The following is a 19,440-nucleotide window of genomic DNA, read 5'->3' as shown; positions in this document are numbered from 1 at the left end:
CAGTATGTCTGTGATCCCAAGATGCTGCATTTCTAGCAAGTTTCCAGGTGTTGCTGAATCCTGTCTGGAAAACTGAAAATACTGCACAGAGAACGTTTCTTGGCTGCTATTCCCAGGATTGGCCACATGGAGGCAGCAACTTCCTAATTTTCCCAGGTTTTATTTACACTTAGGCCAATGGCACTGATTTATCCGGTCGGTCCAGTCTTGGAGGGGTGTTCAGGCACTAGTCTGCTGTTGCTCTGTGCACTTGGGGAGGACCTGAGGAGCACTAAACTAAGAGGCGAAACACCAATTAAGGACACATGCAGGTGAAAGCAAGTCACAACCTAGTGGGTCATTCCTTAAGTTGCCTTTCTGGTTCCTTTTATTGCCTGCTTCTCACTTTCCCTTTGCTGCAACAGGTCACAAGAATCCTTCCAGAGCTTAAACTTTTCCTAGTTTAAGAAAGAACTAGCCATTTTCTTTCAAATTCTCCACAAAAAATTAAAGTAATCTGTTAAAAAAAAGTTTTGGGGGCAGAGGCAGTAGGCAAAGTATTTCATCCCTTTCACTACACTATTGAGCTCCTGCAGGCACTTCTCTCCCCATTTTCAAGTTGATTTGCTCTTTTTCTTCTTCCATCCCACCACTCCCTTCATGCTTTCAATTCAAGATGTCCTCTGCCAATCTTAGTTTGATCTCTAATTCTAAATCATCAATTTCTTCCGTTGCTGCTCCCAGGCAGTAAACCTACTATTGAAAGAAAGTCACATGTTGGCCTAGGGCAAATTATTAGCACTGACTCAACATTTACTGCTGCTTGGCAAACTTCTAACTCTTCTTGATTCTCTGGCACCAAAACTCCTGAGAAAGGGAATCCCATTCGATGCGGGTACCATTTTCACTTTCCTTCACTTGAAAATATCCATGGTTTACCTTCCTAAGAGGAAGAAGCTCCTCCTTTCCAAGGAATGGTCTGGCACCTCCACGGTCTCTCCTCACCATGCTCCAACAATCAGAGCAATTAAAAACTAGGGGGCCTCCCTGGTGGCACAAGGGGTTAAACACAGCACTATGAGGTAATGTGCAGCCTTTGCAGAGAGTTCCACCCCTGGCCAGCCAGGCAGCAATCCACGTGGCGCAGCAGACCTCTCCTGACTTCACCCGCTGCTCCCCTCAGCAGTTTATTTCAGTCATTCTGCCTGTTCTGCTCCCCACTCTGTCTCTGGTGAATCCTCTTACCCCCCGCACCCCTGGCCTGTACCCCACCTCTTGTAAGCATAATCTTAAAATAAAAAACAAACCAAAACTAGAGGGCCACTCTGGTGGCATAGGGGTTAAAGTCTCAGCATTATCAAGCTATTGCCAGCCACTTCGGCATGAGTTCAATTCCTGGCCAGGGAGCTACCCACATGATGCACTTGCTCCTGTCCCACTTGCTCCTCCTCTTAAGTGTATTTCACTCAGTCTGCCTGTTCTATTCCCCAATCTGTCTCTGGTGAATCCTCTCACCCCACCACACCTCTGGCATGTACCCCAGTTCTTATATGCATAAATCAATCTTTAAAAAAAAATAGTGAAATCTAGATCAATTTGCACTCTTGCATAAACACCACTGGTGCCTCCCATCGCTCCTAGATCCTTATCACAACTCTGTCAAGGATTCTGGGTGTCCTATCTCCTCCTGCTGCTGCTTGTTTGGGGCTTTGAGAGCCAGTGCCCTAGAATGGCCAGTTCAGTTGTTTCAGTTGCTACACTCAACAGTGACACACAAGGTCACTGCCTCTATTCCCAGATCTCCTGGGAGTCCTGCATGGACACACAGTTCCTTTCTGGTTTTCCTTTTTTCCATTGTCATTGTCAGCCTTCCCTACGTCACAGTCCCAGCCTGGGTCTCATTCTCCTAGGACTCATTGTGTGGCCACCTAGTCCACACTCTACAGATGCCTGGGGCGTTGGAGTCAAACAAATACTCCTGGAACAGCCCTCTGCAGGCTAGGTGACTTCTGGCAGGTTAGTCCTGAGTGTTATCCTAGCAGGAAGGTGTGGAGGAGAATCACTTTTTTTTAAAGATTTATTTTATTTATGCATACAAGAGCTGGGGTGTAGACCAGAGGTGGGGGGGGGGGATTCACTAGAGATAGTGGGGAGCAGGACAGATCTACTGAAATACACTGCTGAGGAGAGCAGCGGGCAAGACAGGAGAGGTCTGCTGTGCCATGTGGGTAGCTCTCTGGCCAGGGATCAAACTCAGGCCACAGTGGCTGCTGATAGCTTCATAGTGCTGAGACTTAACCCCTTGCACCATTAGGAAGGCCCAGAATCACATTTCTATGGCGTTTATTATGAACCACATTAATGTATGATTTGTAGATATTATAAGTTTAGGAATAAAAATATTTGTTACTGAAATACTATTTTCCTCTATACTGTATCATGTAAATATATTATTTTGTTGTTTTGGCATCTGTGTACTGCTCTTTTTCAAAGGACATCTTTTTGTCCATATTTAAGCATATTAGTAATCCATTACATACTACGTATTCTGAGGGAAGAAATGAAATTTATGCCATGGACAGAAGTTATTTTGGAGCCTTGTGAAGTAGTGAAATTAGTGACTAAAAACCTGAAATGCATAATTTGGGTATTGAAGTATAAATAACACTTGTATATTCTACATACCACCTCATCTAGATTGGTGACTAGTGATTTTAAGTACAGAATGAAACATTACATATAAGCTAAAGAATTTAAAGTACTTTACAGATAATTACGTATTTATCTTTAAGGTAGGTGCTTTTTATCAACTTCACTTTACAGATGAGGAAAAAGGTACCAAGAGGTTAACAACTTGTCTGAGGTCACCTGGTCCCCACTATTCTATGATCTACCTACTTAACAGAACTGTGGAAATGACTTTACATGGACATTGTGCTCGGGTGCTGGGCACAACAGCCTGACTTTGCCCCTCCAGTTGTCCAGATGTGCACTAGCGGCATGTGTGCAACTATCTCTACAGCAAGTCTTCACTTCCAGAATAAACCTTGTGCTTATTAAGGTCCAGTTCAATTTATTCACTTGGCCAGGAAATAGCTTCCCAAAATTAGATGCCGAAACTCAGCAAGTATGAACCAAACGGCTCTTCATATTTCCCCCAGAACTGGATACATCTTGATCTCTTCACATGTCCCCTATCCAGGTCTTTCCATGTGCCCTTCCCTTTCATGCTTCTCTGGCCTACCCTAGTTCTGCATTTAGTTACCTCATCCTCACAATAAAAAATACATGGGAGTCCACCCATCACTACATAAATTCACCACTTTGTAAACCACGCCAACGTAACTCCTATCAGAAAAATGGCTGCACCAGCCATGTTCTTCATTAACTCCCAAATATTTTCTCTTCCTTCCAAACCTTAGACCTGCTTTTTCCCTAGGTTCCGAAAATGGCAGTTTCCATTATTCAAATCATTTTTCAAGATCCAGCCTCAAGAGATCCTGCTAAATAATCAAATCCTGAATCACCCTTCCCTTCTATAAGTGTGCGACAACTTACAATCTAAAGCATCCCACATGGCAATGAATCACATCACACTAAATGTTCAAGCTTTCCTTTCTAAATCATCTCTAACTAAACTATTCATGAAGGCAGACCATGTCTTTTCCCGTCTTATCCACCCCCTCAGTATTGTACACGTCGGCTGAGAGGATCAGCACTGGTCCAATCATAAGGCGGAGCTTGAACAGTGAGACTCGAGGATCCGCAATGGAAGGGATGGATCACTTTCCCTTTCCCTTGTCTGAAAGGCTGGGGGGAGATAAGGAGACTCCTTAAACAGCTGGTCAGATCCACTGCATTAGTGGGAAGAGGGAAGACAAAATGCTGCTAGAAAATGGAATAAAGCATATCAAGATTTTTCCAGCTCCCACAGATCTCCAAAGATTGACAGGGTGGCAGCAACTCCTTTACTTTATTCCCCCCCCCCCCCCCCCCCCCCCCCGGTAAAGGGAGATTCAGTTGAGCAGCACTCCTTCCTGCCCCCAGTCCCCAGCCAGACGTGAGACTACAGGCACTAATCCTGGGTGACAGCACAGGCCTCGGCACTCTCCTCCAGCCCGGAGCTGCAACAGCTGTGTTTCAGTCAGCCAGCATGAAGCCCACCAGGAAAGGGCAGCACACTCGAAGACCAGGGGGCAGCTGAGCCTGAAGTTTTAAGGTGGCCCAGAGGCGGGCTTCTGGGTGACAAAAGAGTCTCAAGACAACTGGCCACGTAAACATGGCTGGATGGAACCCCACAATGATGAAGGTCACCTCTGTGGGTACAGGGGGATGTCAAGGGTAAGGCCAAGTCCCAGTTGTCTGAAGCAGCTGAACAGACAACTCTTTTGGAGAAAAGGAAGCAATCAAAGTGGAATCCGGGTCCATTCAGGACCACGCTCTGCCATCATATGCCCTATTGCTGGGTCAGCTGCAGACCAGGGACAGGCTTCCGAGGAGAGAGGGAGACACAAGGGACTTCGAGGCCACACACGCTTGGGAGACTTCCAGGAAGGAAAGCTCACTCTCGGGGTCGGTTGACCATGACTTCACCCAGGGCCTCCAACACCTCCCGCTTGTAGTCCTCGAAATCACCATCGATCTGGCTAACACTCTGTTCCTCCACCACCCACAGCTGGCAGTTGGTTTCTGTGATGAGTCGGGCATCGTGGCTGACGACGATGACAGCTTTGAAGAAAGGGGGAGAACGGAGGGAAGGCAGAAAGAAGAAAGAGGGAAATCAGAACCTGAAAGGAGGGAGCCCCAGCTGCAGGATGCTAGATTTGGTCCCTAAGGAGGGCGCCTGAGCTGACTTACCGCCTTTGTATTCGTTGATGGCCTCCCCCAGAGCATCGATAGACTCGATGTCCAAGTTATTGGTGGGCTCGTCCTACACAGGAAAAGGCATTAAGTGACAAGTTATGATCCTTTCTAAATCTTCTCTAATGAAACTACTCATGAAGGCAGACTTTGTCTTTTCCCATCTTATCCACCCCCTCCAGCACTGTACACATTGGCTGAGAGGATCAGCACTGATCCAATCACCTGTCACTACCATCAGCCTTAACTGCCCCACCCCCCAACAGTCCAGCTCACTCACCAAGATGAGGACATCAGGCTCCCGGCAGGCAAGCTCTGCAAACACAACTCGGGCTTTCTGGCCACCTGTACCAAAGGAAAAGGAGGTCAATCCAACACACTGTTCTTGTTCCTTCATCACACCTTTTACTGTCCACATTTCTGCAGGTAAACCCTGAGTGTGCCTGCTCAGCTTCCCCCATATCTCCTGGGCCCGCTTACTTTCTGCCTGTAGATAGAGCCTATAAACATGAATATTAAGGAGGCAAAGACCCTCCCCAGCTCCCTAAAATGGTACCAGAGAGTTTGCATATCTGGATGGTGTGGGCATGACTCTCAAGGCCAAAGCGACCCAGGCACTTCCGGGCATCCTGGTAGGGCAGGTTGAAACCCCGCTGCAGGTATTCTGTGGGCGTCTCCTCCATGCGCAGCTGCTCTGCATACTGCTGGTTGAAGAAGCCGATTTTCTGCCCGAGAGAGAAGTGGTCGGTGAAGTCACATTTCCACTAATCAACGCTTACTCCCTAGCTCCCAAAGTCGACTTACCAGCCGGTGGTTCTTCCTCATTTCCCCACGAGTCTGCAGAGAAAGCAAATGGGAAGTCAGAGAAGGTGGAAAAGTTGCCACAGCCCCAAATCCCAATGTTTCTAAAGCAGGAACAATCCACAACTGGGCTGGGAAAAAGTCAGTGCAAAAAAGGGACACTATGTTCTCCACAATGTGATAAAAGCACACCCAGGAAATCAGAAGAATGTGGGGACAAAAGAGAGTCAGAGAATACAGCTGGGGAGAAAAAAAGCAGGTTCAGAAGTAGGAAGGTAGAGACCGGAACCAACTTTCCATCTGACAAGACTCATTCACAGAACATTCTCAGGCTTTCACTGAAGATGTGGGTTAAGAGATAGTCTATTGTAGGAGAACTAGAAACACTTTTCTAACCCCCTCTGGGTGTGAAGGGATCGGCCCTCTCAACACTGTCCCACAGGGAGTATGGACTATAGATACAGCCTTTCTAAATGCACTGTACAGCAACACATTGCAAAAGTCCTAGTAGTGGGGCCTCCCTGGTGGCGAAGGGGTTGGGATGCAACCTATGAGGCTATCCACAGCCTCTGCAGCACAAGTTCAATTCTCGGCCAGCCAGGGAGCAACCCACATGGCACAGCAGACCTCTCCTGTCTCGCCCGCTGCTCCCCTTAGTAGTGTACTTCGGTCAATCTGCCTGTTCTGTTTCCCACTCTGTCTCTTCCCTTTTACCCCCCACACATCTGGCCTGTGCCCCAGCTCTTGAATGCATAAATAAATAAACCTTTAAAAAAAAGAAAGTACTAGTAGTGGGCTTCATTGGTGGCCTAGGGGTTAAGTCCCAGCGTTATCACTGCAAATGGCCTGAGTTCGATCCCCGGCCAGGGAGCTAACCCACATGGCATAACAGACCTTTCCCATCTCGCCTGCTGCTCCCCTCAGCAGTGTATTTCAGTAGATCTGTTCTGCTCCCCACTGTCTCTGGTGAATCCTCTCACCTCCCCTGCACCTCTGGCCTGCACCCCAGCTCTCATATGCATAAATAAATCTTTATAAAAAAAAAAAAAACCCGCCATAAAAGCAATCCACCAATTGATCTGTGCACTTCCTAATCATTCTACAATGCACACATGGAGTACACCATGCACAAGGGAGCAGGAAGGGGTCGTGTGTGTGGGGAGAGGAGGGCAGTTCAACCTCAATTCTCTCCTCCCTGAACAGGACTAGACTGCTCTCAGCAGTGCCTCTTGGGAATGTGAATCATCTTCAATGGGTTCTGCAGGTGACTCCACTGCAGAGAGGGCTCCCTGACTCTAGTCTCTGAGGAACAGTTGCATTTTTACACCTCTCAGGTTCTTCCTTCCTGGCTTCAGGACTCACCGGCGTCAGCTTGCCTGTCAGCAGCAGGAGCAGTGTGCTCTTCCCCACACCATTAGGGCCCACGATGCAGACTGCAGAAGGAAGATAGGAGTCAAAGAAGTCCCCTCGAACTTGTCCCGAGGCTCCCACGGCAAAGAGCCAGAGGGAACACAGGCAGAACCAGCGATGCAAGCGCGCAACCCCATAGCCACTCACTCCTTGAGTCCATGTCGATGCCAAAATCCAGGTTCTTAAAGAGCGCTTTCTGACCCTCATAGCCAAATGTCACACCTGAGAGGCAGGAAAAGCAGCAATTAACTTTTAGTCTCTCTGGAAGTTGTGGCACTAAAAAAGAGTAACGGGTCCTCCAATGGATAGAGGACTTGGGGTGCTGCTGGGGTCTGCAGTTGCTCACCGTGCAGGCCCAGCACAGGAGGACTGAGCGGCGGGGGGTTAGGGAAGGTGAAGCGTACAGTGTACTCCTTGGGGCGCTTCAGGAGCTCGGGGGCCTCCTGTGACTCTTCATCCTGGTTTTTTCGTCGGCACCTCTGCTGCTTTCGAGTTAGGGCTTCCTTTGTTTGTTTTTCCTGGAAGGGGAAAGGAAAAAACACCCTCACACTTCACAGCAGTCCCTGAAAGGTAGGTTAGGGGGCCTTCCTGGTGGCGCAGGGGTTAAAGACAGCACTATCAATCTCTCGCCAGCCACAGCAGCACGAGTTGGAGCCCTGGCCGGGGAGCTGCCCACATGGCGCAGCAGACCTCTCCTGTCTTGCCCACTGCTCCCCTCAGCAGTGTTTTCAGTAGATCTGCCTGTTCTGTTCCCCACTCTGTCTGGTGAATCCTCTCACCCCTCGCACCTCTGGCCTACACCCCCAGTTCTTCTATGCATAAATAAATCAATCTTTGAAAAACTAAAGTAGGTTATAGTGTCCCCAAGTATCTCCCCACCAATTCTCCTGAGAAGAGCCTCCCAGGCCAGGAAGACCCCCAGGTACATACCGCCTGCTTCGTGGATTTGCCACCCGCCTTTAGTTCCTTTAGTTTTTTTTCTTGCTTCTCATACTGCTTCAATAGTTCTTTCTGCTTCTGCTGGTACATCTTCTTGAAGGTCACTAGGACAGGAAAGCGGGAGAGGCATCAAGGGTTATCCTACTGTCTAGCAGAGGGACCACCAGGAATGGAGAGGATGGGGGCTGGCATCGCTGACTAGAGTCCTGAAAAGATTTTGCTTATTACCACATCCCTTTGGGCCCTGCCCTCAAGGACCTTCTCAAGGCTCATCACTTTTCTCCACTCCACTCATAAACCAACCTACTTACTGTAATTGCCCCTGTAGTAATGCAGCCGCTGGGCATCGAGGTGGATAATGTCGGTGCAGACGTCATCCAGGAAGCCCTGGTCGTGAGAGACGATGAGCAATGTCTTCCGCCAGCCCTGGAGGTAGCTGGGTTTTAGAGAAGAATGTGGAAAAATCACAATGGTCAAGCTAGGGTAAAGTGAGGGGAAGCAGACGACAATAGTGGCAGGGAGGGAGGAAGAGATGCACCAAGAGCTGTCAAGAGGACAGCGGAGAAGAGTCAGAGGTAACAAGGGCAGAACGAGAACCAATGGCAACTGCGTATCGAGGGCAACTCACTTATTGAGCCAGATGACGGCGTTGAGGTCCAGGTGGTTAGTGGGCTCGTCCAACATCAACAGTGTGGGCTCCATGAACAGCGCCCTAGAGGGGGCGCAAAAGTGTCAGGGAGGAAGATCCTGGTTCAGAAAGCCCCAGAGAAGCCTATGGTAGGTGGAGCCTAAGATCATAGAAGTTCCGAGCAGAAGATATTGATAAAAAATACTCCCAGGCAGAGACACGTTAGTCTGGAACCTTCCTATGGGCCTGGGTACAATGGTTAGAAGGAAAAGGGCCTTGGTGGGCTCAGGCTGGAAGGGTGGTAAGGTTGGCAGCCCACCTGGCCAGGGAGACACGCATGCGCCAGCCCCCCGAGAACTTCTGTGTGGGCCGATTCTGCATCTCAGGGTCAAAACCCAGACCAGCCAGGATCCGCCGGGCTTTGGCCTCTGCAGCCGCTGCCCCCATAGCCCGCAATTCCTCATACACCTGGGAGGAGGGAGAAGAGGACACATGTCCAAAGGGCCTAGGAATCCCCAAGTCTTAGCTCGTGTCCCCTGCGCCATCTCCTCTACCTTCTCTAGTCTCTCGGCAGCTGTGTCATCCCCCTGCTCCAGCAGTCCCTGGAGCCGACGCTCCTCCTCCAGCAGCTTCAACCTCTTGGTGTCAGCTCGAAGAACAGCCTGTACAGCAGGCGTCTCGTCCGCAACCACCTCTGAGGGGTGGAGGTCAGAGTCAGGACACACCCAAGGCTGCTACTGCCTCTTCCCTTCAAGTTCCATTTCTGGTTGCCTAACCCCCACCCCATGATTTGTGCTTGTTCCAAACAAAACACCCCCCAGTCCCGTCCCTCAGTCCTCTCCCCCTTTCCTTTAGCATCCATGCTCCAGTCCAATTGCCCAGCCCTCAAGTCCCCCAGTTTCACCCACCAAATCCCTTTCCCACCATAGCCTCACCCTGCTCACACAGCAACACATCAATGTTGGGAGGGATGCTCAAGGCCCGGTTGGCGATGTGTTTCAGGAGAGTGGTCTTGCCCTTGCTGGAGAATGAGCGTGATCAAGACCAGTTCCCCAACTGAGAAATCTCCCGGCCCCTCCCTGTCCTCCCTCCAGCTGCTCCTCTCCTCACCCATTGGGGCCCACCAGCCCGTAGCGGCGGCCCGCCACAATGTACAGGTCTGCGTTGACGAACAGCTCCTTGCCATGGGCAGAGATGCTGAATTTCTCCAGCTGCAGGAATGGAGTGGCAGAGGGAGGGAGGGGGTGCGTGAGAATTCTCCCTTTCAGACAGAAGCTGCAGCTTCTGCAGAGAAGCCTCGGATGAACCCACACCTCTGGCATGTCCCCTTTTCTCACACCACAGTCAATCCCGTTCCCTGTGATAGGAGTTCCCCAAATCCTAGAGCAGCCCAGCCTACTTCCTGCCAAGGGTAGGCCTCTCTACTTCTATCTTCTCATTCAAGTTGGCAGAATTTGGGGTGTGGCAAACACCTCCAAGCTTTCTTGCCAGGGGCCTGAACTACTCACCCCGCTTCCTGGGTTGCCTTGGCCATCCCGGGACAGGAGAGAACTGGCACTTACCTGGGTGAAGCGGCTGGAAGGGCTCCCCTCCCCAGACCTTACCTTAATGTCAGATGCATTCTCTAACATGGCTTGGCGGGAGGACATCTCTGCTTGCGACACGGAGAAATCATTCTCTGCAGCATTGGCTGCTTTTAATGAAGCCACCTGACGCTCATACTCTATCTAAGAAAGAAAAGTCATGTTCCAGGTCACTACCAGGTTCCCATCACCACGTGACAGCCCCACGTCACCAAAAACTAAAACACAGTTCTTCCCACCCTCAATTTTTTTACTTGCAACAGCTCCCAAAACTCTCCCTCCTGTTGCACAATTCACATGTCCTCTACCTGAAGCGTTACAAAGTAAATCCCCCAACCCTGACCACTTAGAACCCAGAGACTTACCTGTTTCTTCCGCTTTTTCTTTTCCTTTTTACTAAGGTGAGCATAGGGATCATCAGCCTTACACTCCCCTTCTTCCTCCTCCTCTCCTTCCTCCTCTGAACCCTGAAAGAACCAGATGATTAAAAAAATGACGGTTCCCTTTCAAAACTACTTCATGTCATCCATCTCCCTAGTTCCACAGTCAGCTCTTTCCTTCTCCACCCAGAGGGGTGAGATATCTTGAAGAGTCCTCCTCATTCTCACCCCCGCCCCCAATCTCCATGCAGCCTTCCATCATTTCTGCCATCAGGGTGGCACAAGGTGGACGGCATGAGTAAGTGTGTGAAGTGCAGCAGTGGATGCGTAGCTGCAAATGGAACTGCCAATATGATGTACTTGAGGGCAGGATAAATGAAACAGGTTCTTCTCAAATATCAAGTGAGGTTTTGACTTCTACAGTTTACATGCCATTAGGATGCAGAGGGAGAAAAATCCAACAAAATCACAGAATTAGAAAGTGGTGGAGGTGACTATAGATCATTACACACTCCTGTATCACACAGATGAGATAACTGAGACCCAAAGAGGCAGGAAGAGGTGTTCAAAGTTGCAGCCAGTGAGTGCCAGTCAGAAGCCAGATCATGAGGCCAGCACAGTGTCCCTTCCTCTCTGCTCAGGGACTGGAAATGATGGCCCTTTGGCCAAATCTGACCGGACACCTGTTTTCACAGCCTGGGAATGAATACTTTTCACATTTTCAAAGAGTTGTGGGGTTTTTTAAATTAATTAATTAATTAATTAATTTATACAAGAACCAAGGTATAGGCCAGATGCGTGGGAGGGTGAGAGGATTCACCAGAGACAGAGGGAGGAACAGAACAGGCAGACAGACGAAATACACTGCAGAGGGGAGCAGCGGGCGAGAAAGGAGAGTCTGCTGCGCCACGTGGGACCCTCGCTGGCCTGCTGGGATCAAACCAGCGCTGCAGAGGCTGCAGACAGCTTCACAGCGTTGCGCTCAACCGCCTGCGCCACCAGGGGAGGCCCTCAAAGAGCTTTTTTTTTTTTAAAAAAGGATCAGCGGTTTCCCTGGTTGTGCAAGAAGAAACCTATGAAGCTATTTGTAGCCACTGCGGCATGAGTTCAACCCCCGGGCAGGGAGCAACCCACCTGGCGCATCAGACCTCTCCTGCCTCCCCCACTGTTCCCCTCAGCAGTGTATTTCAAACTTGCCTGTTCTGTTCCCCACTCTGTCTCTGGTGAATCCCCTCACCCCTGGTACCTCTGGCCTGCCCCCCAGTTCTTGTATGCATAAATAAAAACATATTTTTTAAAAATAATAATAATAATAAACGATCAGAGAGACTGTAAATGCTCCACAACATTAAAATCATTTACCAATTCCTGCTCTGTAGTGAATGGCAGCCCCAGACCCTGGCACCCTATAAGGACCAGAGCCCCAGTGCCTCCACCCAACACAACACACACCTGCTCTACTTTCTTAGCTTTCTCCTTTCCTTGTTTGGGTGGCTCCTTTTCTTTGGTTATTTCCTCTTCATCCTCCTCTTCTTCGTTGTCCAGAGCAGCAAATTTATTTTGAGGCTAACAGGGAAAAAGACAACAGGCCTGATGAAATGCTGATCCCTGAGACCCAGCATCTCCTCTTGCCCAGACTCTCTTACCTTGACCTTCCCCTTTGACTTCTCTTCCTTCCCCTTTTTGCCCTTGAGTCCTGGTTGTTGTTCTTCAGACACAGCCTGGAGGAGACATACACAAGCATCAATTTGGGCCTCTGTGGCTTAGCAAGCACATCAAGGGAGTCTAGGAGTTAACTATACTAGGCAAAGCTACAGAAAAAAATAAGACCCAGAAAAACCTCAGCCGCCAGCCGGAGATTAGACTGTAAAGAGATAACTGCAGAAGATCAGCAGAGCTAGGGACTGTGGGTCAGGGAAGTGAGCAATGTGGCTCACTGCCTGAGCCCTGGAAGGCTTCACTGAGAGGGTAAATGTTGGGAAGAGGTAACAAATGGGGACTTAGAGAGAAGACACAACATACAGAACAAAGGTATCAACACAGTCAGGCTGGAGGCCAAGACGTTCAGAATAGTCTCACGTAAGCCCACAGAAGGGTCCCAGTGAAAAAACAGACTCAAGGATCTTTTCAATTTTGAGTTTAGAAACAATAGTCACTGTAGATTTATAAGTGATTAAAAAAACTATTTTTAAAAAGTTTATTTTGACATCACAAGCAAGTGTGGCCCAGAATAGCTAGTTGAAAAGCAGGAAAACGAGCCAGGGAATTACCACACCAATGCCAGAGGTGTCACGTGGCAGGTGATGACTGGCAGAGCCAAGGTTTTCACCTTATTGATCCGATTCTTCTCTAGTTTGGCAGGTTTGGGAGGATGTTTTTCTTCTTCCTCTTCCTCACTCTGATCCTGAATCAGGGCTGCAAAAACATTTCCACCCTGGAGAATGAAAAGTCAGAGAAGTCAGTGGGAGGCCCAGGTTGCATCCAGGGGATCTCTGTCACCTGCACAGCCAACTTACCTTGCTCTTCTTCCCTCCGCGGGGTACCGGAGCAGGCACTGAAATGACAGGGGAAGACATGGTAGGAAAGGGAATTATGATGCCTGGCTCCTCAGTCTAACTCAACTCCAAGAAGAGGAGTGAAGGCCCACTCTCCCCATGGCTAGGGATTCCCGGTGCCTATGTCCCCTCAGTGGCTCACCCTCATCTTCCTCATCACTGGCTGGCACCGAGAGCTTCTTGAGGCGCTCCATGAGCTCTTTCTCCTCTCCATCATCATCATCCACATCCTTCTTCCGCCGGCCTTTCCGGGTATCTCGCTTTTTTTTTTGCTGTTAAAGTAAAAGAGAATGAAGCCCAGGCCCCTCCTGCACCCCTTGCCCATCAGCTGAGGTGAACCCATGTGGGCTGGAGAGGGACTGGGGAGCCCGACGCTTGTACCTGCTGCTGCTGCTGTTGTTGCTGCTGCTGCTCCTTCTCCTTGAGCACTCGCTCTTCCTCCTCTGCCTGCTTGTCTTCTACTGCCAGCTCCTCAAAGAACTATAAAAGGAGTCAAGATGAGGTCAGCATGGCTCAGAGACCAATCAAGCCCTCTGCCCCGCATTCCACCCTCGACCTGCTTTTTCCTTCTTCTCTTGGACCCTCCCCCTTCCTCACGTGGCCATATTTGCTTAGCATCATTTCTCATTGCTAACCCTCATTTCCTCACCGTTTTTTTGGTCTTCTTGTCCTTCTTTCCTTTCTTCACCACTCTGTCTAGAAGGTTAAGGATACACTGTAAATGTTTATATGCAAATTTCAAAGCAGTCTGAGCTCCCCTGCAAAACTTTTAGTGGCTTTCACCCTATTTTACTATTTTCCTAGCTCCACTATCACTGCTTAAAACTCTGCACTGTCCTATAATACAGACAACAGTGGCTTAGTCCAGGGAGGCAGTGGAGGTAGAGAAGCAGAATTCACAGGATAAAGGCAGAGGTAGGAAGTAAGAGTATTCAGAGATGTCTATGTTTTCAGCAAGTAAAATTAGTTGGGCTGGTGGCACCATTTACTAATTCGGTATGCTATACTGGTAGAAAAGGCTCCCTTTCCCTACCCTGCCCACCCATGGGGGAAAGATAAGGTGAGGAAATGAATTCCCCCGGGAAGTGTCATTTGTGAAACCGGCAGGCCATGTGGAAAGAGCTGTCTGGTGAGTAAAAGAACATGTGCTCGCAGAGCGCTCAGCCCAAATCACACTGCTCTATATTTAGCTGCATCAGCCTTTTACCCTAGAGAATGACCCGGGAGACTGTTTGGCTTGCGTTCCCCGAGAGCAAAGTGGGAAGTCACTGAAAGGTTACCGACTGAACAAGGTCCAGCTCCCCCTTCTCTCTATCCTTGTTTCCTTGAAGGCAGGGACTATGTCCATCTCCCTTTAGTCCCTCTCTCCCCAGCATTCTGGGGGGCAACCAGCAGCCTCAGATTTTTCTTTTGAGTCCTGTCCTCCTATTTGCGTATTTTCCTCCAAACCATGCCATGTATCCACTGCAAATGCTACCCAGAAGCGCTCCTGTAATCTGTGGCCCTTTGCCATCTATCACATTTAGTATTCTCAGACCAAGATTCCATGTAGTCCACAGTACTCACTTATCCAGGCAAGTTTTTTTTTTTTTTTTTTTTAGAGGCATGGTTTATTTTATTTATTTATTTGTTTGTTTGTTTGTTTGTTTATACATGCACTGGGTACAGTCAGAAGGCGGGAGGGTGAGAGAATTCACCAGAGCCAGAGCAGGGAGCAGAGCAGGCAGAAGGACTGAAGTACACTGCTGAGGGGAGCAGCGGGCGGCAGGAGAGGTCTGCGCGCCATGTGGGACCCTCCTCAGGTGGCCGGGGAGCAGCCGGGGATCGAACCGGCGCCCCAGAGGCTGCGGGCAGCTTCGCAACCCAGCGCTCAACCGCTGCGCCACCGGGGAGGCCCTATCCAGGCAAGTTTTACTGAGCATCTACTATGCCAAAAAAATGGAGCTAGATAAGGACAATTGCTATAATTTAGAATTCCACAGACCAAAAAGGCCCTATTGTAACTTTCCTGCTCTAGTTCCCCACCCACACTGTGTTCTAAACACTGGCTTGTTCTTGTTCCTTGATTAAGTCCAAGGCAGGCTTAAAGCTGTCTCTGCTTGATCTGTGTCCTCCTCCCAGGACATATATAAAACCTAATCCCAATACTGAGTGACTAGTGTGGTGGGGCTGAAAAGATGTACAGGAGAAATAATGAGAAGTTCTATGTACTATTCCAAAGAGTCTACTCCTAAACACATTAAGAAAGACCACATAAGAAGAGGTGACAACATCATCTCACCCTAACACCGAGGAGTGACTCAGCCCAGACACTTAATTTCTCCCAAAGTCTACCACAACTATACCACCTCTCTTCCTTTTAACTCTCTTTTGTACTTTAAACATCACTCTGATCCTTACTGTATGGAGAGAAAAGATGGTACACAGATCTAACTGTGAAAAAATGTAATCACCAAGGATCAGAAAAAGGGTAAATGTGGTTGAAGTAAATGTGCATCCATTTCTCCTCCTAAGGGTTCCTCCCCTTTAGCACATCACTCAAGCTGCTCCCAGCAGAGCCAAATAAAACAGCCCCCTTAACATTACCATCTCCTCCCCCAATTACTGTGTATCCTTGCCTTCACTGAGTTCCAAAGCGTAGTCTACACTAGCCCCACTTCCTCCTGTCTCATTCCTTTGTGAACAGCTGCAATCTGATTTGGACACATTTCCCAATGAATGCTTTCACTGAAATTGCAGTTGATTCCAAAAGCCTTTTTTTTAGTCCTTACTTTGTCTGACTTCACCGCAACATCCCATACTACCAGGCTTTTGATTCTTTTACTTCTTTCCTACCACCTGACTCCAGGGATCCTGCTGCTCTGCCTCCAGCTTCTCTGGCTATAGTCTCTGTCTTCCTCAGTCTCACCTCGTCAGCCTCCTTCACATCATCTCCCTGAATTGCTGGCGATCTTTTGGGTTCCTACATTCTGCCCACTTTTTGCTCCATTCTGCACAATCTCCAGGGCACTCCTCCACATCCAAACTTCAACTACACTCACTTGTCTCTTTACTTCTAGGCTAGATTTTTCTCCACAGTCACCAAACAAGCCCTCTCCTGACCATCTCCTAGATGTTTCCCAGAAAACTCCAACTCGACATTCAAACACTAATCTTACCTCTTCTCACTTCCATCCTATAGCCTATTACTGCTTTCAATTAATAGTTTACTATTCAGCCTCCCTGGTAGTGCAAGAGGTTGAGACGCAACCTATGAAGCTATCTACAGCCACTGCAGCAGGAGTTCGATCTCCAGCCAGGGAGCTACTCACATGGCACAGCAGACCTCTCCTGTTTCGTCCACTACTTCCCTCCAGCAGTATATTTCAGTGCATCTGCCTGTTCTACTCCCTACTCTTTCTCAGGTGAATCCTTTCACTCCTCCCCACACCTCTGGCCTGTACCCAGTTCTTGTATGCATAAATAAATCTTTAAAAAAAAAAGTCTACTATTCACTGAGTTACTTAGTGTCATCCTTAATTCTTCTTCTGTCACTGGGTCAGTTCCCAGTTCTTGCCCAGTTCTTAGTCTTCACTGCCTTGGCCTATTCTCTTACCACTTCTCACCTAATCATTGCCAGAGCTTCCTACATGGTCTCCCTGCCTTCATTTTTGCCCAACTCAAGCCATTCTGTACCATCAGGGTGAGCTGATCAGATCATTCCTCACACACTTCACCACAGGCACTTACATTATCCTTATGCATGTCAATGGGTCCTCCTTCTAAGGTCTTTAAGATCAAACTTCTTAGAAGAGCATATCACAGTATTCATTATCTGCCTCCTGCACATCTTTCCAACGCTATCACACCCTACTGGGAAAGTCACTCGATACTGAGAACCAGCCAAACTCAGCCACATCTCTACCTTTACACAAACTTCTCCCTCTGCTTGGAATGCGCTTCTCCTTACTAGATCATATTTATCATTCAAGAATGAATTCAATTATCACATATTCCTGAAAGGTTTTGTGGGAACTCCTCCCCACCTGTCTCAGTTAAATACCTTGCCTCACTTCTCCCGTGCCACAGCATTCTCAAAAACAGGCATCTGATTACTGTTTTGATCCCTCCACTAGAGAAGGGGTGCCCTTCAAGACAAGGCCTAGCTTTTATCACTACCTTCCCAATTCCTTTGCACAGTACCAGGTACACAGTAGGCATCCAATAAATGTTTGTAAAATTACTCACTATGTACCTTCTGTAACAATTTGTAGTCATTTAACCTCCCCCTTGAACTACTGACGCCTGGGAGGATGTTGTTTTTCTCCTCTCTCCTCCCCAAAGCAGTTTATATGGTGCTTAATTAAAAACTGAAGCTTAACATTCGCTGCTTTTCAGTAATCTTAACCCCCATTGCAACACCTAGCAGCTACACACTTGCTCCGGTTGAGTCAGAAGGGCGGCGCAGGGAAGAGCTCAGGTAGGAGTCGTCACCTGAGCAGCAGATGGAATCACGGCCCCCGAGAAAGTGCGAGCGCGCGCACCGCGGGGCCGGGGGAGGGCGCGAGGCGCAGCTCAGACATTCCTGTGGGCCGGGAAATACACAGCGTGGTGGGGCAAGATGTCCAAAAGAGAAAGGAGGCCCTTCTCATTTCTCGCCATCTCTCCCTCGGTGCCATATGCTCCTCTTCATCTTCCGCCCGGTCCCACCGAAGCCCGCGCAGCACCCCGGCACCCTGTCTGCACTCCCCACCCGAAGCCCACCCCTGCAGGGGCCAGCGCCGCCCGCGCCCACTGCACGCATGCGCAGTAGCCCCCTCAGGGCCTGGGCCGCCTCGCGCCCGTGACCCTCGCCTCTGACCAGCGCCCTCTCCTCTCCCTTCCTCAGCCCCGCTCCTTCCCTCCCTGCCCATCGGCCTCACCTGTGGGGCTCGTGCTCTCCCCGTCCCCGATCCACTCGGGCTCCGGCGGCTGCTGCTTGGGTCCCTTCGGCATCGCGGTGGCAGTTGCGGCTACTGTGGCGGCGCCGGTTCTATTTCCGCTTCCGGCAGCGTGGGGCCCGGAACGGGTTGACTCTGGACGCGGACGAGGCCAGCCCCGCCCCCAGCGGCGCACGTGCTCGTGGTAACGTCACCTCGGGGGCGTGCCCGAGGCCGGAGGAGGCGGGGCTTGCAAGGGGGCGGAGCCCGCGTCAACTTGCTCCGGTCGCGTTAGCACAGCTTTTATGACAGCCAGGGAAGCCTGACCGCGTGACTTCGCAGCGCCGCAAGACCAAAGAATAAATATAATATTTGGTCTAGGGCGGATTGAAGCAATCGCCCACGTTAGGAAAAAAAGCTACATTCTACCAACCCCTTACGTGTGATTAGGGGCAGAAAGGCGCTCAGGAAGAGGCCTTATTGGGTTAGTGTTGTGATGTCACAAAATCCCTAAGGTTACAATTGTAAATAAGGAACTCTACCAGAACGAGCAGAAATCATGATGCAGTGGAATTTGTCCCCCCCACACACATTGCAACACAGCCTTACTGAGGTAAAACTGATACGCAATAAACTACATACAATAGAGGCGATGAACTGCAAAGTGTACACTTTGATTACGTTTTAACACACACCCATCAAATCATCGTCTAAAGATTTGGTTCACTTCCAACTCCACCATTTAATAGGCGTGGGAGCAAGGTGCTCCCAAAGCCATGTCAGCTCCATTTTCTTCTTAAACCCATACAGTCACGCTTTTGTCCCCCACCACTGAATGAATCCAGTCTTGCCAAGATTAACAGATAGGGGCCAGCTCTTGGTCCTTACCCTAACCACTCTCCCAGCAGCTCTTGAAAGGGATGTTCATTCCCTCCTTTTTTGCATCAGGGACTCTGCTCTGTTCCTTTCCCTCTCATAGGTTGCTCTCCTTCCTGGACTTGGGCCTCATTCTTCAACATTCTTCTTTACTAGATTTATTACCTATGACTCATAACTTTAAATACCATCCATAGCTGATGGAGATCCCCATATGTGTCTTATTGGTCTCAACTTCTGCCCTAAGTTCCAGGTTCATGAATCCAACTCTTTATTGAACTTCCTGAAGTTCTCTAATAAAATCTCAAATTGAGATGCACAAAAGTGAGCTCTCGTTTTTACTTCTCAATTCCATGTCTCTTCCAGGTTTCCTTACACCAAGAAATTGTGCCACCTTTCATTGTTACTTGGACCAAAATTGAAAGGTCATGTTCTCTTTTCATTGCCCCTCCTCATCAGCAAGACATGTCTGCTTCATTCACTCACTCAGTGAATGAATGTCAGGCATTCAAGAGGGCAAGGCATTCTTCT

General features: G+C 49.2%; 1 protein-coding gene across 1 annotated transcript; it reads right to left on the bottom strand.

The window, feature by feature from the left end:
* Positions 1-3,933: 3,933 nt before the first annotated feature.
* On the bottom strand, positions 3,934-18,181 carry ABCF1 (ATP binding cassette subfamily F member 1). Its single transcript, XM_037519307.2, has 25 exons — positions 18,037-18,181; positions 13,785-13,831; positions 13,517-13,615; positions 13,278-13,407; positions 13,097-13,134; positions 12,910-13,014; positions 12,227-12,301; positions 12,033-12,146; positions 10,566-10,667; positions 10,222-10,344; positions 9,728-9,828; positions 9,553-9,638; positions 9,172-9,311; positions 8,937-9,085; positions 8,618-8,701; positions 8,301-8,425; positions 7,981-8,093; positions 7,397-7,568; positions 7,198-7,272; positions 7,003-7,073; positions 5,644-5,676; positions 5,396-5,564; positions 5,120-5,184; positions 4,837-4,909; positions 3,934-4,707 (listed from the first exon to the last, which is right to left on the bottom strand). Exons 1-25 carry the CDS (start codon positions 18,107-18,109, stop codon positions 4,541-4,543), a joined length of 2,529 nt encoding a protein of 842 aa, XP_037375204.1. The 5' UTR covers positions 18,110-18,181; the 3' UTR covers positions 3,934-4,540.
* Positions 18,182-19,440: the final 1,259 nt, after the last annotated feature.

The sequence above is a fragment of the Talpa occidentalis genome, unplaced genomic scaffold (genome assembly GCF_014898055.3).
Source record: "Talpa occidentalis isolate TD23 unplaced genomic scaffold, MPIMG_talOcc4v2.1 talOcc4.2, whole genome shotgun sequence".
Lineage (NCBI taxonomy): Eukaryota > Metazoa > Chordata > Mammalia > Eulipotyphla > Talpidae > Talpa > Talpa occidentalis.
The sequence above is the reverse complement of the archived record's forward strand: the minus strand, read 5'-3'. Positions and strand labels throughout refer to the sequence as shown.

Excerpts from the sequence above, each read along its gene's own strand:
- ABCF1 (XM_037519307.2), bottom strand. The coding sequence starts at position 18,109 with ATGCCGAAGGGACCCAAGCAGCAGCCGCCGGAGCCCGAGTGGATCGGG. Across the intron at positions 8,702-8,936 it reads ATGCGTGTCTCCCTGGCCAG|GGCGCTGTTCATGGAGCCCA; the intron begins GTGGGCTGCCAA and ends CGCCCCCTCTAG. Across the intron at positions 7,273-7,396 it reads TCCTGTGCTGGGCCTGCACG|GTGTGACATTTGGCTATGAG; the intron begins GTGAGCAACTGC and ends CCTGCCTCTCAG.